The sequence below is a fragment of the Morus notabilis genome, unplaced genomic scaffold (genome assembly GCF_000414095.1).
Source record: "Morus notabilis unplaced genomic scaffold, ASM41409v2 Scaffold594, whole genome shotgun sequence".
Lineage (NCBI taxonomy): Eukaryota > Viridiplantae > Streptophyta > Magnoliopsida > Rosales > Moraceae > Morus > Morus notabilis.
In genome coordinates, this window is record NW_010359491.1 from 523,808 (window position 1) to 548,980 (window position 25,173).

General features: G+C 32.4%; 2 protein-coding genes and 1 non-coding gene across 10 annotated transcripts; 2 read left to right on the forward strand and 1 right to left on the reverse strand.

The window, feature by feature from the left end:
• Nucleotides 1-1,753: 1,753 nt before the first annotated feature.
• On the reverse strand, nucleotides 1,754-6,128 carry LOC21405289 (U11/U12 small nuclear ribonucleoprotein 59 kDa protein). 6 transcript variants are annotated; one of them, XM_024163265.1, is made up of 10 exons: nucleotides 6,064-6,128; nucleotides 5,666-5,819; nucleotides 4,558-4,900; nucleotides 4,373-4,456; nucleotides 4,086-4,151; nucleotides 3,912-3,984; nucleotides 3,372-3,760; nucleotides 3,154-3,194; nucleotides 2,737-2,870; nucleotides 1,754-2,205 (listed from the first exon to the last, which is right to left on the reverse strand). In XM_024163265.1, the coding sequence occupies exons 2-9, from the start codon at nucleotides 5,815-5,817 to the stop codon at nucleotides 2,792-2,794; spliced, it is 1,227 nt and encodes a 408-aa protein (XP_024019033.1). In that variant the 5' UTR covers nucleotides 5,818-5,819; nucleotides 6,064-6,128; the 3' UTR covers nucleotides 1,754-2,205; nucleotides 2,737-2,791. The 6 variants fall into 6 exon arrangements, with proteins under 6 accessions (XP_024019033.1, XP_024019035.1, XP_024019034.1 ...); XM_024163267.1 differs by having other exon boundaries at nucleotides 6,060-6,128; XM_024163266.1 differs by having other exon boundaries at nucleotides 6,000-6,120.
• A 112-nt stretch (nucleotides 6,129-6,240) lies between these two features.
• On the forward strand, nucleotides 6,241-6,324 carry TRNAL-CAA. Its single transcript has one exon. It is a non-coding gene; the product is annotated as a tRNA-Leu (tRNA).
• Nucleotides 6,325-15,464: 9,140 nt separating this feature from the next.
• On the forward strand, nucleotides 15,465-20,115 carry LOC21405290. 3 transcript variants are annotated; one of them, XM_024163260.1, is made up of 9 exons: nucleotides 15,465-15,811; nucleotides 16,645-17,119; nucleotides 17,351-17,402; nucleotides 17,504-17,549; nucleotides 17,676-17,757; nucleotides 17,874-18,018; nucleotides 18,109-18,211; nucleotides 18,594-18,660; nucleotides 19,083-20,115. In XM_024163260.1, exons 2-9 carry the CDS (start codon nucleotides 16,928-16,930, stop codon nucleotides 19,674-19,676), a joined length of 1,281 nt encoding a protein of 426 aa, XP_024019028.1. In that variant the 5' UTR covers nucleotides 15,465-15,811; nucleotides 16,645-16,927; the 3' UTR covers nucleotides 19,677-20,115. The 3 variants fall into 3 exon arrangements, with proteins under 3 accessions (XP_024019028.1, XP_024019026.1, XP_024019027.1); XM_024163258.1 differs by having other exon boundaries at nucleotides 18,106-18,211; nucleotides 19,083-20,114; XM_024163259.1 differs by having other exon boundaries at nucleotides 16,815-17,119; nucleotides 18,106-18,211; nucleotides 19,083-20,114.
• The last annotated feature ends 5,058 nt before the right edge of the window (nucleotides 20,116-25,173 follow it).

Genomic DNA, 25,173 nt, shown 5'->3' on the forward strand with positions numbered 1-25,173 from the left:
TGATCTTTCATTCTCTAATAAATTAGATATATGTTAGATGAGTTTTAGTTACTCAAAAAAGTAAAAAGGAAAACAAAAAAGTTTCAATTCATATGTGAGAATAATTTAAATGTATGAATTTTTAATCATCCAACTTGAATAATTTAATAATTGAAATAATTATGAGTCTTCTAATCATCTGCTTTTATTAATTATTAATAAATCTAAGTGTATAATTTTTTTTATAAAATAAATTGGATTATTAGTCTCTCTTTCGTAGTAAATGGTGGAAAGAGGATTCATTGTTTCATTATAGTTGGCTGGTCACTCGCTCAATTGTTTATCTAATAGTAGAATTATCTCTGTCATTCTCTGAAAATTACCAAATAGTTGCGTGCGGCACAAAAAAAAAGAAAGAAGGAAAATTCAAGTTGACATTTTATCTAAGTCTCAAAACTTTCGTTTCAATTCCGTAAACTCAAGTCTACAAGACATTTTCGTGAGTTTCTCTGGTATGCCGTTTTACCGGTAGAATTAGTTTTCTGACTGTTGAATCTGATCAAGATCATATCAGATTAAAAGAGTATGTAAAACAGATAATTTTTTATATAGATCTGACGGTTAAAAAATATGAAACTACCGAGTTCATTTTTTCTTGGTTCTACCAAAGAAACTCCGTTAGTTTAAATCAGAGACATGATGATATTTATGGTAGAAATGTTCAGGAAGAAACGGATTAGGTAGATCCCAATTTACCCAGGTAGTAGGGGTGGATGCAACAGTCCATCATTCTATTTTGCTTCATGTACAGCATGTAAATCATTATTTCTAATCAACGATGTAAATCAAGTATTTCTTTTTCTTTTCCCCGACAAATAAGATTTGACTAACATATTTAATGCGAGTTTTTTACCAAAAAAAAAAAAAAAAAAAAAACCCTTCCTTCAAGGTTCTATTTTGGACCATCATCTATAGATTGTCATTTTGTATGATTTTTTGTGTTGATGTGATTCTGACCAAATCTAATGTGGACTGGGTACAATACCTACCATACTGTAGACAGCTCCTATTCAATATCCCCTACACAAACTGAAATTTGAGTATTTGTGTTGTAATTCCACAACCAACTGAATATGCATCCTGATCTTACTAAATGGAAATTTACTCTATGAAGAAGTGCAAACAATTGGAACCAGTACATACTAGGGGGAAAAAAGCGAAGGGAATTGCCACAATCATGATTATAGGACGGAAGCATGTAAACTGCGTTTCCAACAGTAGCTTCAGCTTCCACAGAAGCCGCAGCTGCTAAGGAAAGATCTTCATACGGTCCTCCCGCCAACTCAATACGAAATGCGTCAATTCAAATCTGTGCCAGAACCCCAGTGTACCATTGTTTGGTTAGAACTTCCGAATGTCAAAGAATAGCAACCTCTGGAAAGAGGGAGACACATTACACAATGCCAATATGAAAGACTAGAGTGGAAAAAAAAAAAAAAAAAAAAAAAAAAAAAAAAAAAATTGACAAGGATACATGCCATCTTTTCATCAGCAATATTTGCCTCTTTGAAGGCGCTCTTTAGCAAGTTAAAACCTTTCTCCATCTGAAAATCCCAAAATATTTAACTACAATATTCACCGCTGAAATCATCTGAGGAGGCTGAAGTACGTCGAAGGTCAGTGGATACAGCTCTGATATGACCACACATGCAAACCGCTTTACCAGAAGTGGATATTTCAGACCATTAGACCTTTACAGAAGGATTAAATTCAGGTAGTAATATATTACCATACAAAAAAGGTCGAGCATTCATAGTTACAGAAAGGCAACGAAATGGGAGTTTATTTAATAATAATAATATGCTGAGTAACTTCTAAAGGAAGCAAACTATTAAGGTTGAACTGAACAAGATACATACATACATATATTGGCAGAGGACTGACATCTAATCTAGTACTGAAATGATATTGGTAATATTGAAAATGGAAAAATTTCAAAACCAGCTAATGTGAAGAGAAACTGCAAAGGCCAAGAGGTGCGGCAGTCGACTTCCTTGTGTTGTGTACTTGTATGCGCAGCAGTGCAAATGCTTGATGACTTTGCTGCTTCTAAGCATAGAAATGCATATTCACACTTTGTCCTATAACCAGAGTTTTGAAACGCAAGCTCGCAGTCCATGGCCAAGCGCTATCTTTTGGCCACTATGTTAACTATCATGTTGTAGCCTGTAGGAGTCAAAGATTTGAGCATTTAAAAGTTAAGAACACAGTTTACTAATAAAAGGAATAAATGAAACAAAGTTTGTGATCTACAGCATGGACTAAGGGTGTGTTTGGTAGATGGATCCAGAATCATGATTCTGAATCCTGGTTTCAAAATCAATGTTTGTTTACAATGATTCTGAATCATGATTCAGAATCAGTGTTTGGTTTGGATGATTCTGAATCATGATTCAAAATCTAATGTGATGTTTTAAACTAGCTCAAATCATGATTTTAAACCCCCCCCCCCCCTTGATTGAAGGTGATTTAAACCCCTGATTCTGAATCATGGTTTAAGAATCATGATTTGAACCCAAAATCATGAATCATGGTTTTGGTTCCAGAATCATGATTAGAATCACCCTGGTTTGAATCCTCGTACCAAAGTATTCAATCTAATGATAATTTTGATACCATGCAATAAACAAGTAAAATAAAAATGTGTATAGGCACGAGTACAAAGTATGCCTACCAAACAAGAGTTGACAACATTACCTCTTTTCTTTTAGTTTTAGCAAGATCTGCCATAGATTACAAACGTGGTCAGCCATCATTTAGGCCTCACTAAGTAGGATGCCCATATCTCATTTGCAGGAGGCGGCGGTTCAACCCAGTGCCCTGGTATGCAGCTGCACAGATCCCATGCAATTGGAATGTCACATTTCATTATAATAATTGAAGCTTTTTAGTTAGTATCTATACTTAGCAAGAGGATAAAACTTGTGCAACCGGTTAAGGAAAAAACAAAATGAGAGAGAGCATGCATTCAACAAAGTGATGAGCAAAAGAATTGTGGCAGTTGTTCCCTTTCCCTTTTCTCTCCCCCTTTTACTTCGCAACAGAAAGAGAGCGAATATTAACTGCGAGTTAAAACGTATAAAAAGAGAATAGCAAGAAAATTGGTGTCTTCACCTTCCTCCTGGTCTAATGTAGGCATCCCATGTTCTTCTTACCTGCACGCAATATGTTCGCCGTTATGATCTAGACCGAAATGAAAGCGATGCTAATACTAACAAATGCAGTACGTCAGACAGTACCAGTGCCTTAACACCCACCAAGCATCATAACTACTACACGAAATAGATTTAGATGAGCAATAAACCTTTTTCAGGTCTAGAAGTTTGAATTACCTCAATTAAGGTGCCCATATCATTATTGCTGCCATGATAGTAGTGATAGAATTCAATTGGTAAGTTTGCAACAGAATCATAAGCTCCACTATGCACTTGTGTCTCCAACCCTTGTTTCCCAGATTCCTTCTCCACAGGTGCACTGGGGTCCCCATCGTTTTTGCTCGGAGTATCCTGAACGTTATTTTCCGCAATTATGGCTCTATCAGTGCTTAGATCTTCTGAGTCGGGCACAAGATTATAGGTTGTTTTCCTAGACTCCTCAGCAGTTGCAATGGCATCCTTTGCATAATCGGTATCGACTGCTGCAATTGCTTGGCGCTCCTCTTCCTCAACTGCGGCTTGAACCCTCTCAAGAAACTTGTCATCCTCCTCAGGTAGAAAATGACCTGCACAATTATGATGTTTGATAAGCAGCTTTTATTATTTTTTTGTTTCCTTTTTTCGGATAAGGATTTTTTCACAATACACACTTCCTATCACCCAATTCATACAAGAAAGAACAGACACGTAGCAGTTGGATAGAAGAAGATGACAGACCTTGTTTTTTCAATTTATGAATCCTAATTGAACGCAACTCTTGCAATTTCTCCACAATCAATACCAGCTCAAGCTGCGTTGAGATTACGAGAAACAGGAGACGATGTTATTCGAGAATAATAAGCTTAGTAGTCTGGTCCAAAATCTCCTGAGCAGAAATTCAGCAAAGCTCACCTCCGATTCTAGTTTATTTCTCTCCTCTTTTGCTTTCAGCTTTGCAATCTCTTTCATCTTTTCCATCTGCAAATCCACATGTCAAAGTTGTCCAAGGAAATAATATCAGCACTGAAGCTTCTTAGCTAATAGAAATATATAACTAATGAGACGAATACTGAGCTGCTTATATTAGCTGCTAACATTGAAAATCATAAACAAGACACGAAATAAAACAAATTAAATTATTTTAAGTGATCTTACCAATCATCAGATAACTAACAATATGAAAATGAATATTCCAATACCTTGCGTTTTGCAAGATCATTAGCAATCTCCCTGGCCCTCCACTCATCAGCCTCTTGATCAGCTTGGTCATACTTTGCACGCTCCTAAAGATCATCAAAAATAGAATATGCAATCAATAATAGAGATTAGAGACAAACAAACCTAACGCTCAATAGCTTGTTAGCAAAAATCAACTAAAAACCACCATTGCACGCATCTCCGCAATGCGCTTCCTCTTCCTTTTCCTCCAAAGCTTATTTCTCTTCGACTTTTGTATCTTATTCGCTAATCGAACCACCACAGATTTTTCCTCCCACTGACACATTTCATCAGTAACAGCCCTAAATGGTTCGAGCTGAAACCTTAATTTGGACATCAAACAATTTGCCGCTTCCACTGAAAGTGACGTTTGGGATTCCACATTGATCCCCCTGTCTTCCAAGAGTTTCGAGAACCCGCTAACAGAAGCATCATTACACCCATTATCTGTATCTTCCACAGATCCTTTACTATCTTTCATCAGCATCAACATCTCAAGTTCTTTCTGCCTGCCTATCCAGAGAAATGATCCCATCATAATCACTTATAAACAGTGGCGGAGTCAAACTATACTGAGTGGCGCAGTTGCCCCCACTCAATTTATAAAATTCTGATTTCCCCCTAAATTTTTAAATATTTAATTATGCTCCTATTTGATTCCACCATAAGGTGTAGAGTTTAAAAGCCCTACCCGCGAATTCAATGTATATATATATATATACATATATATATATAACGGTGCCCCTACTGGATAGTGGGTTTTTTTTTTCCTTTGTCTTTGGGCTGAATACCCCTACTTTTATAGTTGAAATATATTGTTATGCTCTCATTTTACAAGACACATCATAATTGTTCCGCCATTCAACAACTCAAATATGTAATTAGCTCTTCATTAAATAAAATGTTGTCTCCAATTTTTTCACTAATGCCCAACTGAAAAATAATAAATAAATAATCTGGCTTTGTCACTACTTAAAACCCAAAATCATTTAACAATCAGATAATAATCAAACAAGAAATGAGATTCAATTTATAGTTGAAATATGTTGTTATGCTCTCATTTTACAAGACACATCATAATTGTTCCGCCATTCAACAACTCAAATATGTAATTAGCTCTTCATTAAATAAAATGTTGTCTCCAATTTTTTTCACTAATGCCCAACTGAAAAATAAGTAAATAAATAAATAATCTGGCTTTGTCAATACTTAAAACCCAAAATCAACAATCAGATAATAATCAAACAAGAAATGAGATTCAAATGGAATCATACATTGCTTTTGCAAGAGTGAGAGTGTCTTGTAAATCCTTCAGCCGATCGCGCACGTTTGCGGTTTGCCAGAAGAAGCTCGACATCGGCGGGTCAGGCGACAGCATGGGGAACCAGGAAGGCGGTGCAGAAGGTTGAAACGGCGTCGGATTCATGGCTGAAAAGAAAGATGAGATAAAGATATTACGGGAAGGATTTGGGTAAAGACCCAAAAGAGGACCAAAGAAAACCAAAATATTGTAATTATGTAGTAACTAAAAAAACAAATAAATGTTCAGCAAAAAAAAGAAAAAAAATGTAAACATAGAAGTTTTTTTTTTTTGGAGAGAAATATTACTGATAGAGCTCCAGAAAAAAAAAAAACAAAACAAAACAAAATCCTGGGAAGATAGAGAACTCGCTTAAAGTGTTCGATTTGTGTTGCTTGTTTCTCTTTGATTTTAGCGAACCTGGACCAGGGCGTGACAAAGAGGGAAAAGGCTCTCAAAGTTTCGAGGAGGAAAAGAAAAGGTCTTTTTGCGAGACACCTTTATGATATATTATAATTCTTTATAGGGTAAAGAAATGCAACAAGAGTTGTCAGGATGGCCGAGTGGTCTAAGGCGCCAGACTCAAGTTCTGGTCTTCGAGAGAGGGCGTGGGTTCAAATCCCACTTCTGACATCATTTTTGCCATTATTTTTGTATCACATACGACCTGTCGTTTATGAGAACTTAACTCATGTTTATGCTCTCATTTTGGACCTATTTGCTACAATATTTCTAGTAAAATCATTACTCTATTTTTGATTTATCCATAAATTTTACACTAACTAAATATCAGTTCAAATTTTTATTCTCTAGTTTGATGCTTTATTTCTCGTTTAAATTTTACACTTTTAAACAATAGTATGAATCAAAGTAAACCTAAATAGATTCAAAACTATTTAGTTTAAATTTTTAAAACTTCCCAAAAGTTAAATATATCTAAATATCAGTTCAAATTTTTATTCTCTAGTTTGATGCTTATTTCTCATTTAAATTTTACACTTTTAAACAACAGTATAAATCAAAGTAAACCTAAATAGATTTAAAATTTTTGGTTCAAATTTAAAAAAATTTAAACCACACAATTCAAAAGTAAACGGGGCAAAAGACACCATCTCAACCAATAATATTTTTATTAACGCCCTTTTTAACTTCTCAAAATATATATAAAGACGCATCCTTAGTTACTTGATTGGATATAGAAATCATTCTTTAATATTTAGATGGTTTTAAAATGTCAAAACTTAAAATAAGTGTTTATCTGCCCCTTTTGTGTTTAATGATTTAAACCAAAAGTTAAATACATTTATTTTCAAACTTTTCATTTTTAAATTAAAAAAAGTTCAAACCAATACATTTAGAACCTATTTACTAAATAGAGTCTACATTATTCTAATTTTTATTCTTTGGTTTGATGCCTTATTTCTCATTTAAATTTTAAACTTCCCAATAATAGTGTGAATCAAAGTAAACCTAAATAGATTCAAAACTTTTGATTCAAATCCAAAAAATTTTAAACCACAAAATTTAAACCAATAAAGTGAACAGGGACCAAATATACCATCTCAATTAAAAATATTTTAATTAGCGCCCTTTTAACTTCTCAAGATATATATAAAGACACCTCCTCAATTATTTTGACTGGGTGGGAAAATCATTTTTTGATATTAGATGGTTTTAAAATGCCAAAACTTAAAACAAGTGTTTATCTGCCCTTTTTGTTTTCAATTATTTGAACCAAAAGTTAAATACATTTATTTCCAAACTTTTCATTTTTAAACAAAAAAAAAAGTTTAAACCAATACATTTTGAACCTATTTACCAAATGGAGTCTACATTATTGTAATTTTTATTCTCTGATTTGGTACTTAAACAACAGTATGAATCAAAGTAAACCTAAATAGATTCAAAATTTTTTATTTGAACCAAAAGTTTTAAACCACACAATTCAAACTTGTAAAGTGAATGGGGCCAAATACACCATCTCAATCAAAAATAGTTTTATTAACACCCTTTTAACTTCTCAAAATATATATAAAAACACCTCGTCAGTTACTTAACTGGATGGGGAAATTATTCTTTGGTATTCATATGGTTTTAAAATGCCAAACTTAAAACAAGTGTTTATGGAGCCGGCTGCCGGTCGCTGGAGTTGGTCATGGTGGACTTACTATAGGGAGAAAAAGAGAGAGGTGGAAAGTAGGCTTATGGGTATTTTTTAGTTTTTAATAATATTTAAAACTTGAAATATCAAGGTGTGCTATATTCTAATATTTTAAAAAATATATATACTATAAGTTACTAAACATCCTACTAAATATGTTATTTCTCTCCTTATCCCTTAATTTTGAAACCCTCAAGTGAGATTAAAAAAAAAAAAAAAACCCCCCAAGTTTGGTTAAGAGAGAGCAACCTTATTTATTTCTCATGAACCACTAAACTATAACTAAAAAGGTTTTCCGAACACGGCTTAGGTTCACAAATAAGACCAATTGATTGTCATGGATTTGAGATTTAGAAAATAAGTCATGTACAAAAACGGCCATCAACACCAGTTAGTTGAAAATGATAAACAACCAACAGTTGCTTCTCCTTTTAGCTGCTCAAATTTGGCCAATTGCTTTTTATTTTTATTCTTTTACTAAACACGTATTTGGTCCACATTTGTTCAATGATTGATCTTAGACGTTCAAAAATCAATCTCAAATTGGACCTCAGTGCATGCGTTTATTTTATAAATTCGCACTATTGTTGAAATCTTTTTATTATAATATTTTCTCTTATAAAATTTTAATTTCTATTTAAACTTATGAATCAAATAGACATTAATACATGACATGAGTACTTTTTATGGAAAGAGTTTTTTTTTGAAACAATTTGAAAGTTCAAGATAATGAATGATACATTTTAATAGTCTAAGAGCATATTGTCACATCTCCCAAAAATTTGAGGGAAATTTTAAAATCAATCCAAAAAAAAAAAAAAAAAGGGGACAGACATTGAAACTCTCCTTATCATGATTTTAATTTGTTGGCGCTCCTACCATTATTAGCGCGAGTGTTGAAACCCAATCATTACCGATGGCTATGATTAAAGCACATGTGTATGATTTTGATGGAAATCTCATAATAGACGACATTACGTATGTGTTTTATGTTTATGTACAGTGTACACATTGTTCTATTAGTACTAAGTTCAAAAAGTCAGCCATTTCTCGTGCTTATCGATATCATTTTTTTTGTACTGTAGCTGGAAGAGATCACACTATTGTGTTAGGTTTCATGGTCACACCATCCATAACAAATTTGGATAAACCAAACACTACCGATTTTACATTCTTTATAGTTACAGAACAAAATCAATAAAAAAGAGAGATTTTCACGCTATGCCTTGAATAAATAAGCAATTAATGGTTCTCTATTTTTAACCGTTATGTTTGGATCAAAACTTTCTATTATGAAAATTTTTTTATATTTTGGTGTAATTTTCACTAGATTAGAAGAGCCCTGCTGTTGAAGGATGAAAAAAAAAAAAGACTTGTTAATCTTTCTCACAGGCACGTGAACTGTTGGATTATCGACAGTAAGTTGAAAAATTAGAGAGATTTTATTTTATTTTTATTTTTTTAATATGCACATGTAAGGCTAAGACATGATTCTAGGGACAAAGAATTTGGTCAACCAATTAGACGGCTTGATTTTGTAGATCATGTACATACAGATCTTGACATAGGCAACCATTTCATGGGCCAGTCCAACTTGCTTTATAGAAATGCTAGGTATGATTTGCCTACTCAATTTCGTGGAGCGTCAACAGCACTACTCTATTGCCTTCTGCCTTTTAAAAAAAAAAAAAAAACAACTTGTGAATTATATGAGAAAATTACGTAAACATACTTGTAAAATCCAACAGTCCCATATTTATATAATTTTTTGTTGATTTTAAAAGATAATAGAACATAAAAAATAATTTACCAGAATACTTTCAGAAAATATCATACCATTTTTATGAGAAGAAAAAAAATTGTCTTATCAGGATATTTTTTGATGAATGGATAATTTACCAGAATACTTTCAAAAAATATCATACCATTTTTATGAGAAGAAAAAAAAATATTAATTGTCTTATTAGGATATTTTTTTATGAATGGATGCAGTGACAAAATTAGAAATTGTTGTTAGGAATGCTTCATTTACACCTAAACTTAAAAAAAGTTAAATTTAAATTACGGCCCCGTTCATTTCGCCGATTCGAGTTTAGAATTCGAGTTTTACTACAGTAAAAAGCTCTCAGAAACAGTCACATCTAACTTTTTTGCTACAGTAAAAAGCTCTCACACAAAATCACATCTCAACTCGAATTACAAACTCGAATCAGCGAAGTGGACGGGCCACTTTATTCAAGTTCGTGTTCTTTTATAAAATTTGAGTTTTAACTTGAGTTTGAGACTAAAATCTGAAGGCTTGTTCAGTTACATTTTTAAGTTATAGTAATTTAAGTATAGATATGAGTTAAATTTGAGTTATAACTTAAGTTGAAGTTATAAGTTAAGTTTGTGTTTGATTGTGTACATTTGAATTATGGTTTAAGATGAGAATCTTTTTGAGTTTGTGTTAGAGTGGGTCAAAACTTGAGCTTATTTTTAGATAGCATTTTAATAAATACTCAATGATGATGGAAAATTTTAATAGAATATATGGGTGGGGTTTTATTCGTCTCTTCGTTGTGAACACATACAAAAAAATTTATCTCAATCGGAATTAAAACGAAAAAGTTATAGGGTGCGTTTAGAATTGCTTCCAAAATAATTTTGTTTTCTGTATGAAAATGGAAATGAAAACGTTTTCATTTTCATTTTGAAATTATTTCTAAAAATGTGTTTGGTAGTTTTATTCAAATATTGATTTCAGTTTTTTTAAAACTGAAACTGCGTTTGGTAGTTTAATTTTTGAAAATATGTATACTTCTTTTTAAATGTGAAATGTCATTTATATACTTCTATATATTTAATTAAAATTTTAAAAATAATAATAATAATATTTAAAACTTTTAAAAATTGAAAAAAAAAAAAAAACTTAAAACCAATAACCAAACAAATCGGAAAGGTTTGGGAAAATACGTGATGGGGAGGAAGGCCTTGAGGGGAAAGTTGGGAAAAGGCGTTGAAGGGTTTTAGAAGAAAAAGAGGTCTTTGGTTGATCGATAATGGTGGCCAGAGAAACCATTTTTGTAGCAGCCATGGCTTCACAGTTCACAAAGAGAGAGATGGAGGTGTTATGTCTATCACAATAATCAAACAGCTTCTTCCCCTTCATCAAAAACCCAGAGCTACCAAAATTAAAATTAAAATCACATATCAAAACCAAACATTTATAGTTATTCAATGAAACCAAACAGATTAATATCTCAAAATCAAATTCTGAGTTCAGGAGGTGCGTCGCGCGGGTGGGATCGGTGGCTACAGATCTGGACTCGCCGGAGATGAGTCGCGCGGGGGTGGGGCTCGTAAGGGCTCGGACTCGGTCATTTTTTTCCCCATCTAAAACCAGAAAATTACAACTGAGTGCAAAATCAGAACCAAATTCAAGCTCAAAAAAAGGGAAAAAAAAAAGCTTTGGAGATTCGTCGCGATGGTGTGGAGAGAAAGAGAGAGAGAGGCGCGCAGGGTACGAGAGAGAGAGAGCGGCACCTGAGTAGGAGACAGAGTGAATCGGAGCAGGTGAGAGAGAGCGGCGAAGAGAGAAGGAGACGTAGAGAGGGGAGAGAGAGACGTGAGATGAGAAGAGCAGATAGAAGAGAGAGAAATCTGGGAAGAAAAAGATGCTCCGGCGAGATTCGGCTATGGCCGCCAGTCGCGAACGCAGAGAGAGGAGAGAGAAGAGGAAGAGGCAAAAGCTAGAGAGAGAAACGAGGTTGAGGAGAGAGAGGGGGAGAGAGAATGAGATAGAGAGAGAAGAGGGCAGTCGGAGAAGAGATTGAAGAACATAGGGAGAAAATGAAAAGGAAAAAATGAAAACGGATTTCATCCATTTTCAGATTTTCAGAAAAGGACAAAAACGTTTTTGTTTTTAATTTTTAGAAAATTTTGCACCAAACACGTTTTGTTTACACGTTTTCATTTTTTATCCTAAAAAAAGGTGAAAAATGAAAACAAAAACGGAAACAAACAGGCCTATAACATTTTTAAGAATAGAAAAAAATATTATTCATTAACTTGAGTTGAAGAAGAAATTTGAACTTGATTTTAACCCTAAACTTAAGTTAAAATTCAAGTTCAAACTCAAATTTTATAAAATAACATGAACTTAAATAAAGTTATAACTTGAGTTCAAAATTTTTTAGAGTTTGGGTGTAAACAAACAAGCCCGATTAAGATGATTTTTTTCTATGCGTTCACAACGAATAGATGAATAAAACTTCACCCATATACCCTATTAAAATTTTTCATCACCATTGAGTTTTTATTAAAATACTATCTAAATATAAATTCAAGTTTTAACTCACCCAAACACAAAGGGCTTGTTCATTTGCCCTCAAACTCAAAAATTTTAAACTCAAGTTACAACTTTATTCAAGTTCATGTTCTTTTGTAAAATTTGAGTTTGAACTTGAGTTTGGGACTAAAATCTGAGTTCAAGTTCCTCCTTCAACTCAAGTTCTTAAACTCAAACTCAAGTTAATGAACAATATTTTTTCTATTATTAAAAACGCCATAATTTTTTCATTTTAATTCCGATTAAGATGATTTTTTATTCTATGCGTTCACAACGAAGAGATGAAAAAATCTCACTCATATACCCTATTAAAATTTTCCATCACGATTGAGTTTTTATTAAAATACTATTCAAATACAAATTCAAGTTTTGACCCACCTAAACACAAACTCAAATAGATTCTCAATTCAAACTATTACTTAAAATATGCACATTCAAACACAAACTCAAATTAGAGTCTCAACTTAAACCATACTCAAATACACCTTAACTCAAATCAAGATATGAACTAAAGTCACTTTAACTCAAAAAATGCAAATGAACAAGCTCAAACTCAAATCGATCCTCAATTCAAACCATAACTCAAAATGTGCACATCCAAACACAAACTCAAATTAGAGTCTCAACTCAAACCATACTCAAATTAGAGTCACAACTTAAACCATACTCAAATACACCTTAACTCAAATTATCATAACTTAAAAAATGTAAATGAACAAGCCCTAAATATCTTACTCTCAAAATCAATTGTAAAAGTATTATTGAAAGAGTCATATGAGTACATGATTGTTGTTGTGCTTTTTAGTTGAATTTTGATTTAAAATGATGTTATTTTCAATCTTTTACAAAATGGAATCGAGTTTCTAATATTTTGAGGGCTATATATAAATATAAGCTTAAAAAACAAAAATTGAAGGAGGCTTTTTAATCTTTTAGTGGTTATATATAATATTGATGTATACATGAACTTAAAAAACAAAAGTTGAGAGGAGGCTTTAAAGTCTTCATTGGCTTCGTCCCTAAATGGTTGGCATAATAAATGTTAAATTTATGTCTTTGAGTAGTATAAATATAAAAATGTTAATCTCTTGAATGATTTTTTTTTTTTGGATTTCTCTCAAATTATATTTTTCTATCATATTCCAGGAAAAGGAAAAAATTTACGACCTAACTCTTGGTGGATTTGAACGGCCATTTCATCTTTTAAAATTTAATAAGTTGGAATGTCAGAATTAATAGAAAATTTTAAAATGTAGAACGCTTATAACTCCTCTATCCTCAATATGATTAATGTCGCCAACATATAATTTTGGATGTTTGGTTCAGAAATTCAGAATCATGATTCACAATTATTCTCAATTTACGCGTATTTTTTATGAGAGAAAATACTGTAGCGAACCATGACCATGATTCAAATTAGGATACGAATCCACCAACCAAACAACCATATTCAATTAGCAAAAGTAAACTACTATATTAAATACTGCTATTCTGTGTTGAAGAAAATGAAGAAGATTCAAAAAATTAAAACAACGTCTTCACTGTAGAACCTTCGGGTACATTTAGAATTAGTTGTAAAATGATTTTATTTTTAATAAAAAGCAAAATGAGATTATTTTGAGAATCATTCTGAGATTGAAATTGAAATTACGTTTGGTTGAAGATTGTTTTTAGTATAAAAAAAGTGAAATCGTGTTTATTAATTAATATATTATAATATTGTTAATAAATACTAAAAAATGAAAACAGAAAAGTGAAAATAACTTTCAGCTGTTTTCTAATTTCTTCACAAAAATCGTTTTCACTGTTTCGTTTTCATTTTCATTTTCAAAACATTTGCTAAACAAACGTCGTTTTCTTTTCTTTTATATTTTTTACTTCTCAAAATACGTAAAAATTGTTTTCAAAAATAATGTCAAACACACACTTCATGTTTCAACCTTTGACTATTAAAAAATTTATTTCAGACCATTTCTAAATTCAAAACGTCAATGTAGCAGCATAAAACCTTAGAATTAGGGAGTCATTAATAATACATTATATGTTATGGAATTCAAATAAAATATACAAATATATCCCAATATTAAGGTAATAACAAATTACAAAAAGATTTTGAGTTACAAGAGGGAAAATGAATATAAAGATTCAATTCAAATAGCTTGTTCTTGCAACAACTCAAATCACAATTCAAGTTGTATTATTATAATGTTTTTTCTTACAAAAATTCAAATTCAATTTTTTTACTATAATATTTTTTTTCCACATACACAACTTAAATTATTTGAGTTATACTTGAGTTCAAATTCAAGTTCTATTGCTAAAACAAACATATTTCTTTTAGGGAAAAATGAACTTCAAGTAAACTTTTTATTCTTATTTCTTTAGACATAAAAAAACAGAGAGAAAATAAAATTAAAATAAACAGGTTAAAGTGTAAGCTTTACGTTTCAACCCCCGATTATTCAAAGATTTCTTTCATGCCACTCCAAGAATTGAGAAGGACGATATTTGTATCACGCCAACAGCAAGAATTAGGGATTAAATTAATGGGGCTTATAAATGTCATGTTTTAGGGGAAAAAAAATTAACTTCAATCAAATACTCACCAATAGCAATAATTACCGACTATAAAAAAATATCAATTACATAAACATATCTACTACTTTTGATATTTTCTCAATTTATCCATATGTTTTTAAAAATAACAAAAGTATCATTTGAATCCAAAAACTTATTTCAATTTTATTCCAAACACACTTTGTGAAAAAAATTTGAAAAGATATAAAAATCTTTTCTAAAATCATTTTAAACATTTTAAAACATAAAAAACCCCTTAGAAGTTAAAAAAAAGATTTAGCATTATGTGTTTTCTAAATGTTTAAAATAAATTTCACCAATTTTTCTAGAGAAAAAATATTTCTAGAAATAAATTCAATCGAACTAAAGATATCTTTGTGTTTTTTCTTCTTGTTTTGTGTTTACAAAGTGTACCAGAGATAAAATTGAAACAAAATTTTCAAATCTAAATGAAACTATTATAATTCCTTAAAATAGAAGGGTATATTGTGGAAAAATAGAAATTAAAAAATTTGTTTATGTTATTAGCAATAATAATGAAGCAAGCATTAAAAAGTGAAAAAGAAAAAATTATTTTAAAAAAGAAAGTAAAAAGATGAAATTAGCGCGCGATTGAGGTGAACGCGAGTAAAAAAGGCGCGTGCTTGGAAAAGCAAAGGAGTGACGAGAAGAAGCCCGGTCGGCTCCTCCTCCTTTCACCTTTGATGATTCTTTCCTCGTCTACTACTCTACTCCACCGTCCCCCCCCAACTTCCCTTCCTTCCTTCCTTCAGTTCTTTCTCTCTCCTCTCTTTCTCTTTCTCTCTCTCTCTCTCTAAATCTTTCCGTCGCAAGAGCACGGACTCCGAAGTACAGACAAAAAACATACATAAACAAGAAAACCAATTTTTTAAGATTGTATAAAAACAGGAAACCAAGAGAGAAAACTCTCTCTCTCTCTTTCTCATCTCTCCGTTTCTCTCTTAGTGAGAGAGACTTCCCATGGTGGTTGTCACTTCTTCTCTCCGCGTCTGTTGAATTGGAGCCTTTCTTCGCCGGCGAGAGAAAACGAGGTTTGTCTTTCATTTCACTTCCAATTTTGCTTACTGATTGCTTCGTTATCTCTGGACTGGAAAGTCTCTGCTTGTTGCGAAGCTTTGCTCGCGTAATTTTCTTTGTTCTTGAGGTTTGGAGTTCGGCGGCGATGGTGAATTCGGAATTAAGGTTCAATTTTGTTGCTTCTTTGCTTCTTTTTTTTTTTTTTTGGTGATTTCGGCGGTGGCGTTGGCTTTGGATTGTTGCGAATTGAAGTCTTGTCGTGGAAATTAGGGTTCTTGGCATTGTCTCTCTCGGTTGATTTTCGTTTCTAAAGCTTCTTTGCTTGCATAGAATTACAATGAAGTTATGGTTCTTTTGCTTCGTTTCTTGCTCTCTTTGGTTTTTCTTGGAACGAGAATCCTGAAGTGAATTCTGGAATTATGGTGCAATTTTGTGGATTTTGTCTCTGTTTGCGTAGTTCTGACAGTTATTTTCGGCAGCAAGTTGTTGCCAATTGAGCCTCACGCTTGGAGTGTTATAGCAAAGATGTTAGGGTAATTTGGTAGGCTTCATTATGCTTGGTTTCAATTTATTGTTTCTTATGTTTCTCTTGGAAAGTGCATCGGTATTTGGATTGATAAAGACCTTTTATTGCTTGTTTGCTTTATGTGTCATGTTGAAAATGATTGTTGCTGTATGTGTTTTGGTTGAACTGAATTTACAAGTTTTAATATGGGTATTCTGTTTTAGAACAAACGTAGGTGCAAGACTTTGAGAATTCTCATTTGCAAACTTGATTGTCTCTTTGGGAATAGCTTTCTAGACTATCTTTATATTGAATTGCTGATTTGTTTTTAATGATTGGCAGGATATCTTGGATGTTGTTCTGCTTCAGATGAAACTACTTGTAAATGAGCAATTATGATGTAAAATAACTTTAGGGTCGCCAACTCCAACAATATATGATGTCACTGTTGTTTGCTTAGTATGTTGTCAAATAATTCAAGTGTGTTGAAAAGCTTTTCTTTTGTTTAGTAGAGATTGATAATTGCGGGAGATCTGGGTTTTATTGCTTTTAGCGTGGTTGTTTTGACTTCGCTAATTTGAAGCATAAATAACGCGAATCAAAAGAAGTGAGAATTTCACATTTGATGGGTAATAAGCTTGGAAGGAGAAGGCAGGTAATTGATGAGAAGTACACAAGGCCTCAGGGACTTTATCACCATAAAGATGTGGATCATAAGAAGCTCAGGAAGCTCATACTTGAGTCTAAGCTTGCTCCATGCTATCCTGGAGATGAAGAATGCACCTGTGATCTTGAGGAATGCCCAATTTGCTTTCTGGTTTGGCTTCTATTACAAACCTGTTTTTAGTTTTTCTTTCTTACATAGGCACACATACTAGTTACTTCAATTCATTTCTTTAATTTCCTTTTTTTTTTCTCAAAAATATTCACAGAAGAATCCAGGAGAGCCAAATTTATGAATTAGTATGCTAGGGTTCATTTGAGTAAATTTCATATTTTCTGTTAATGCCATTGAATATTACATATTGCTTTTTTCCTTCTTGTTTAGTATTATCCAAGTCTCAACAGATCAAGATGTTGCATGAAAGGAATTTGTACAGGTATAGAAGTCATTAACAATATACCTTAAAATTTATGAATGCTGTTATTTTATAGAATGCATGCAAGTTGATGGTTTTTATTTTTGTTTTTGTTTCCCTAGAGTGTTTTCTGCAGATGAAGGTTCCAAACTCTACCCGTCCCACACAGTATCCTTCGCTTTTTATACATGCCTTCAAAGTTTTCATATAATCTTAAAAATGAGAGTTTGATAGCTGTTTTGCTTCCCTTCTTTGGTTTATCATTTCTGTGTTTGTCCCGCTTAACTATATTAGATGTCCCTTCTGTAAAACCTCTAATTATGCCGTGGAATATCGGGGTGTGAAAACAAAGGAAGAGAAGGGCCTTGAGCAAATAGTAAGAATACTCTGGTTTTAATTAGTCTTATCCTTTGTTTGAAATTTTGGATTGCTCTTCTGAATTGTTGCAAACTAGATACTAAATGTTGTCCCCATTTCATAAAAAATTTGCAGGAAGAACAACGAGTAATAGAAGCTAAAATTAGGATGCGGCAGCAAGAACTCCAGGATGAAGAAGAAAGAATGCAGAAAAGACAAGAATTGGATTCTGGAAGGAGAAACGTTGAACCAGCTGAGGTGGAAGACAACACAGTAAATGGTATCCTTTCATTAGGACTGTGTCTGCTATGTTTTTGTAAATGTTAGATTTGGTCAGAAATGGTGATTAGTTGTTTGTTCTTTTTAGAAGTTCCATCGTCTACATCTCCCGTTGTGCGTGATGAAATCGTTTCTTCTCAAGACTCCTATTCTGCATCAATGTTCAGACCACCTCCGCCATTGAGGGCGCACAGGTTTCTGTTTTTCCTTGCTTTTCTTTCATCAACTTGGATTTGAGATATGATATTTAGTTTCTACTTATGCTCTTTTATTCTAGTTTATCAGTAATGGTTTGGCTTTCGAAGATATATTTCTCAGAATGTTATTCTTTCTTCTTCTTTTTTTCTTTTTTGGCTGAAAAGTATAATCAAAATGTTATTGGTCTGTTCAGTGGTAAGATCTTTAAAAATAATTTTGGCATGATTGTGGACTGGATAAACTATTTAACAAATATGTAACGCATGCTTGTGCATCTATCTGTTACGCATTTATTGCAGCTTTTGGTCCCAGATAGTGCATAAATGACCAACTCTGCCGTGATTATTTTTAATCATTTATTGAATTCTGAACTTGCAGGGAGGATGAATTTGATCTGGATCTCGAGGATATAATGGTCATTGAGGCAATATGGCTTTCCATTCAGGTAGAACTGAGAAGTTCTGATCTGTCAAACTGATGCGTTCTTTGTTTCTTTTCTTTGAACCCCCCCACCACCACCTAAGGTTTAGAATATTTACAGTGGTATTCACACAGTGATGCATGCTTTTCAACTCCCCCTTGTTTTCTTTTCTTTGCCATCCCCCCTCCTCTTCCCTAAGGTTTAGAATATTTACAGTGGTATTCACACAGTGATGCATGCTTTTCAACTCCCCCACAAAAAAAAAAAAGGAAAAAAAAGAAAAGTTTATGTGAAATCTTCGTAGTTCATAAAGCAGCCTGTTATCTACAGGTGTATATTCAGAATTTTTGTTTAATCTCAATGTTCAATATTTTATTTCCTAAATTTGGAAGGTCTCATATTTTGCATGTCTGAACTCCTTCACTGCACATAAATGATATTTGCAGGAGAGTGGCAGAAATAAAACATCAAATATTGTCGACGCCCCTTCATCAGGACAATATGTTACAGAAGATTGCTATGTCTCACCGTCATTGGCTCCAGTTGCGGGATCATCATCTTCATCATCACCATCCGGGGGTCTTGCTTGCGCAATAGCTGCCCTGGCGGAGCGCCAGCAAATGGGTGGAGAATCCTCCACTAACCCCGGAGGTAATGGGTCAGCATTCAATATGGTTCCAGGCGCTAGCAGGTTCTACAACAGAGCAGACAGAGACGCTGAAACTTATCCACCTGCAGTGAACTCCACTGCCGTATCACCCAAATGCGCAATGGCTCTGCCTAGGGATGACAGAGAATGGAATATTGATCATGGATCAGAGGTGGCTGAAGCAGGGACCAGCTACGCAAGCTCTGATGCAGCAGAAGATGCTGGCAGCATGTCGGCATTACCGCCGCCCAATCAAATTGAGGGCAACCTTCAAAATGTTCCGGAGCCCATTGTTCCCGAGAGCTTTGAGGAGCAAATGATGCTGGCTATGGCCCTCTCTCTTGCTGAGGCTCGTGCCATGGCCGGTGGACAGGGAGTTACCTGGCAGTAGTTCTATGTCATGTTAATGGAGATGTTAAACTTCTCAATCAGATGATCTGCCCAAGTTCTCTGAAACTTGAGATAGAGCAACTGCACAAGAAGGTGCACGAAACTTGTTTGAAAGTCATCTAGTCAAGTCAAGGTAGTGATGATTCTCTCTCTCTCTCTATAGATTGAAAGAAAACAGAATATTTTAGTAAATGAAAGGCTTCGCATTTTCCTACTTTCAAACATTGAGCCTAATGATTCTTTATAATTCAGCTCGCTTGCGATTCCCTTGGAAATGTTTTCATTTCTTTCCACGTTCAGCTATAATGCTTCTTTATAATGTCAGTCGAACTTATTGGGAAAGTGGTTCTTAAGGGGAATAATAGATATTACAAGTCGGAAGCTTTCATTCAAGTTATTGTGGTATTAGTCGTCGGCAACGTCGATTCCGTGTGATACATTCCACGATAAATAACACGCATTAAAGAAAAGGGAAAAGAAAAAAAAAGATTAGAAAGGTGGTTATAATTTACAAGCTCGTAGGGGAAAATTGTTTTTCCGCAGAAAAGAAAGGCCTGTTTGGTAATGTTTTTAGCCTGTTTGGTAATGTTTTTAAAATGATTTTATTTTTGGTATAAAAATAAAAGGAAAATAGTAAAAAATAGGTCAATATGAAAAGCTTAAGAAAGTATATATGCTAATTTTTAGTTATAGAAATTAATAGGTCATAACTTGTCAAGTTATGATTCATAACCAGATAAGTTATAACAAACTTGTCAAGTTATGGTTCATTGTCAGACAAGTTATGGACAAAAATTATGAATTATGGACAATAACTTGCCAAGTTATGGTTCATAATCAGACAAGTTATGGACAAAAACAGTAATTTGGCCTATTTATTAACTTATATAAACTATTGGCCTATTAATTTTAATTCATCTCAAGTCTTGGCCTGTTTTCCTCTTTCTCCCAAAATAAAAATGAGATTGTTTTGAAAATCATTCTGAAACCGATTTTGAAATTATATTTAGTTGTCTTTTAAAAGATTGATTTGAGTATGATAAAAATATAAAATCATATTTGGTTACATTTATGTTTATTTTGAGTACATATAATTAATAATCTTAAATTAATATATTAAGTAATTAATAATTGATAATTATTTAGTAAATAAAAATTAATATATTAATAATATAATAATAGATAAATTATCATTAATGAGTACATTAATAATTAAACGATATATATAATAAAATAATATGTTAAATAATTAAAAAATAGTAATTAGTAATTAATTATAAGTAATTACTATGTTAGTAATGTACTCATATTTATTAGATTATAAGTAATTAATTAGTGTATTAAGAAAAATAATTAGTATATACATAATTTTTACATATTGGTAATTATAATTTAATATTTATTATTAATTGAGTAATTACTATTTATTTTTTATTTACCAACAATTTACTAATTAATAGATTACAATTAACATAATATATGATTGATATATTAATTATTAATTATTTATTTAATAACCTATTATTACTTGTTTTATTGTTAATATGCTATATAATTAATTTTTGGTAATTAATCTTTAACTAAATAATTAATTACTATATTATTTATTATTTATTAATAAAATTTAAAACTTAATACTAATAAATTAATATTTAATTAATAATTAAGTAATTACTATCTATTTATTAGTTATTAAGCATATCTATTTATTAATATTAGTAATTGATATTAATTATTTAATTAGAAATTAATAATTAATTATTTAATTAGAAATTAATAATTAATTATTTAATATAACTTTGTTGATAAGTACTAAAAAATGAAAACGGAAAAGGAAAAACATCTTTCAATCGTTTTTTACTTTCTTCACAAAAATCATTCTCATTGTTTTTTATTTTCGTTTTCGTTTTCAAAACTTTTATTAAACAAACGTGATTTGTAGATTGTTTTCATTTTCGTGTCTCAAAAGACGTCCAGAAACGTTTACAAAAATAATTCCAAACGCACCCAAAGTTATGTGTGGAAAGAGTTTCAAAGTTCTTGGATATCGTGGAGTTTTAACATTTCAACTGATAAGAAGAATTATTATCACGAAACTGGAAATAATTATCCAAAAGTTAAAAAAGACTGATGAATGTTATGAGCACATTGTGAATAAAACTTCAATTGTGTTTTTAAGGGTATTTTACACTTTTGCCTTATGAACTTGTAAGGTTTTAACATTTTGTTTTCTGAACTTTTAATTATGGTAATTTACTCTCTCCCGACTCGCAAAATTGTTACAATGTATCATATTTTAATTATGATTGTGTTAAATTAGTGATGATAAGACACCATTAATGAAAATTGTTATATTATAATTTAAATTGTAACACAAATATCTCAATTCCCTAACTCTCAAGTTCTTAAATCTGACAAAAAATAAGAGCAAAATTGATAAAATGTACACACTGTAATAATTTTACAAATTAGAGAGACAAATTATCAAAATGAGAAGTTTAGTGAGAATTGTTAAAACCCCACAAATTCAGGAGGACAAATATGCAAAGTACCCTTTTCTTTTAAATGTGTTTAACTTTCTACTTATTTCCATATATATTGGGTTGGAATAAATTTAACTTTAATTTCAACAAACCAAGAACAAACAATAAACTTAATCAAAAATAAAAAGAAAACACACAATTATTACTTCAAGAAAAAAGGAACATTAATATTGTAATGGATAGTATTAGGGACACTAATTCTAATCCTAATTCTGTGTACCAATTTTGAGTTATCATATATAAATATTGGCAAATGTAGTTTTTATATCAAATTATGCGACTTTTTTTTTAACAACTACTACCAAATGAATGATTAATCGGATTTTTTATAAAAGAAAATTAAAATTAATGTTAATGTCCATAGCATTATTCTCTCATTTCATAATATAGTATCTCTGTTGAGTAGTCGAGGTATCACTGTTGATACAACCATACTAGCTTGAATCACCGGAGATCAATTCAATATTATCATTTATATTATGTCACAAATCAATAACGTAACTAGAGAATATTGGGTTCAGGAAATTTACATGTAGGATTGGTTGACTTCTTTTTTCAAATTCTTACATATGTATTTTCAAAATCTTGTATTTATGATTGGTTCGGTGATTGCATTGTTCTGATGTGGGCATAGGAAACCAATAATGGGAGGGAATGGTGAGAATAATGAGCTTGGGCTCTCGGGTAGGTGAAGGGATATCAAAAACATTTAACTTTTTTTTTGGGTTGAAATATCACAAACATTTATGTTTCACATGCAATGTTTTCTCAATGTAAGCAAGAAGAGCTTTTCACATGCTTTGTCATGGGCTAATAAGCTCTCCTGACTACAACCTCCTTAAGACATGCCTTCATCATTGATTGTTAATACCAGTTTGAGTTAGGACCATGACCAATTTGGTAGTGTTCTAGATTTTAGAAAAATTGTGGTTAGTTGTGCTAAAAAAAAGGCAGCTGTTACAAAAAACAGCTGAGTGTTTGATAAACTGTAATTATATAAGTATTAATTTCAGAGGTATTATGGGTATTATAAAAGTTTTATTAATTATACTTCAAGGTGATTGCCGCACAATTTAAAAAATTAAAGTTGTTTTTGGGAAGGAAAGAGAATGAGAAGACAAGACGAACTATTTTGACTGTTGAGGATTTTGGTACAAACTAATCTCTTTAGCCTCTATTACAAACTGAAATAAGTAATTAAAAAAAAAAGTCAACCTATGTTATAGCCTTTGCATGAATTTCAAAGAACTCAAAGTTTGAAAATACTTTGACATGCAAATGCATGCTAGAAATGTGTAGAATTTAAGGTCCCGTTTATTTTACCGATTTGAATTTTATTACAGTAAAAAACTCTTAGAATTAAATGTTGAAAAAATTCGGAATTGGGAGGATGAAAAGAATAGAGAAAGCAGAAAGAGGGTTTGAGGCATATAGGAATACTTTCCTTTAAGGTTTTATTTGCCCTCACTTCTCAAAGTTTGCTAACGAGTTCTAAATGGCAAATTACCCCCAAGATACAACAAACCCTTGAACACAATATCCAGCAAAAATATTGAGTTCCAGAACAAAATTTAATCTGTATTTTCTGAAGTCCATCATATAAAGACATGGATGCATCCATCCTCTTTAAGTGTTACAACCTTTCACATAAAGATACCTTTTCAATTTGATGGTTATCTTTTATATGCTGATGCACTTATAACAATAGTTATTTCTATTGTTAATAAGTACTCAGATATGTGAGAAAATATATCACAAATAGATGCAATAGTTCGAGACCTTTTCAGATCACTAAAACACACGAACACATTTTCCGTTGATGATTTGCGCTGCAGCGCCCAAGAGGCGCGCTGCAGCGCGCGGGCTTAGCAAAAACAGACCCGGGAGGTATATTTTGCGCAGGCTGCAGCGCCCAAATGCGCGCTGCAGCGCGCGGGCCTAGCAAAACAGACCCGAGAGGTCTGTTTTGTGCAGGCTGCAGCGCCCAAACGCGCTGCAACGCGCACTCCTTCGCGCTGCAGCGCGTGCTTGCGTCAGCCCACTCTTCCCGAATGTGTTTTAATCCAATTTTGTGATATCAAGATTGAGAGATATATTACAATCTCTCTAACAATCCCCCACTAGATTAATCTTGGAAAGATGTACATTCATCAACATATCTCAACTTGAACATTAACATATGTGCATTAATGAGAAATATGGAAAACTAAATAGTTTACTTTGAAGGAGACAAATATAGAAAATAAATTAGATGTCACAAGACAATAGTGTGCTTTGCATTAAACTTTGTCTCTTAAGCAAATACCAGAATTATATCACATATGTGTTATCCTAGATTTCAAAACTGTTCCAATCGTTTAGTACTATTCCGGCCTTGTGCTCTATCTTGGATACATGAACATTTACAAGACTAAACCAAGGTCTTGTTAGGAACGGCACCATTCCTCATGTTCACTTAGGTGAAGTTCGAATTATATCTCTAGCTACTAAGAGACTCGAACATCATTAAGAGTTAAAACTCAACCTCAACCACGTAGCTATTTTTGCACCGATATCCTGGAAGGGACTAATTAAAGTTCGGTGCTAACCCGGTCACATAACAATAATTTGTTCTTACCCATTTAACTATGGAATAGCGGTACAACTATTACATAGTTGGGTTACCATCATTGGTGACTCTTTCAAAGAAAGGTTTCAGTCCCATTCCACTAGATGTTTCTTTGATTAAGTCTCTTGAAAGACCTTTTGTCAAAGGATCCGCTAGGTTCTTGTTTCTCCTAACATAAACAATATTAATAACACCATCCGTTATTAATTGCTTAACACATTCATGTCTCAAGCTAATATGTCTAGATTTACCATTATAAACCTTGTTATAAGCTCTAGACAAAGTAGCTTCACTATCACAGTACAAAGAAATAGATGCCATCGGTTGTGGCCACAACTCAATATCAA

Bases quoted from the DNA above. Each gene is read 5' to 3' on its own strand.
- LOC21405289 (XM_024163265.1), bottom strand. From the start codon at position 5,817: ATGAATCCGACGCCGTTTCAACCTTCTGCACCGCCTTCCTGGTTCCCC. The intron at 3,985-4,085 runs GTGAGCTTTGCT...ATCTCAACGCAG, and splicing joins GAAATAAACTAGAATCGGAG to CTTGAGCTGGTATTGATTGT. The intron at 3,761-3,911 runs GTCTGTCATCTT...ATAATTGTGCAG, and splicing joins TCATAAATTGAAAAAACAAG to GTCATTTTCTACCTGAGGAG.
- LOC21405290 (XM_024163258.1), top strand. From the start codon at position 16,928: ATGGGTAATAAGCTTGGAAGGAGAAGGCAGGTAATTGATGAGAAGTAC. The intron at 17,403-17,503 runs GTATAGAAGTCA...TTGTTTCCCTAG, and splicing joins CATGAAAGGAATTTGTACAG to AGTGTTTTCTGCAGATGAAG. The intron at 18,212-18,593 runs GTTTCTGTTTTT...CTGAACTTGCAG, and splicing joins CCGCCATTGAGGGCGCACAG to GGAGGATGAATTTGATCTGG.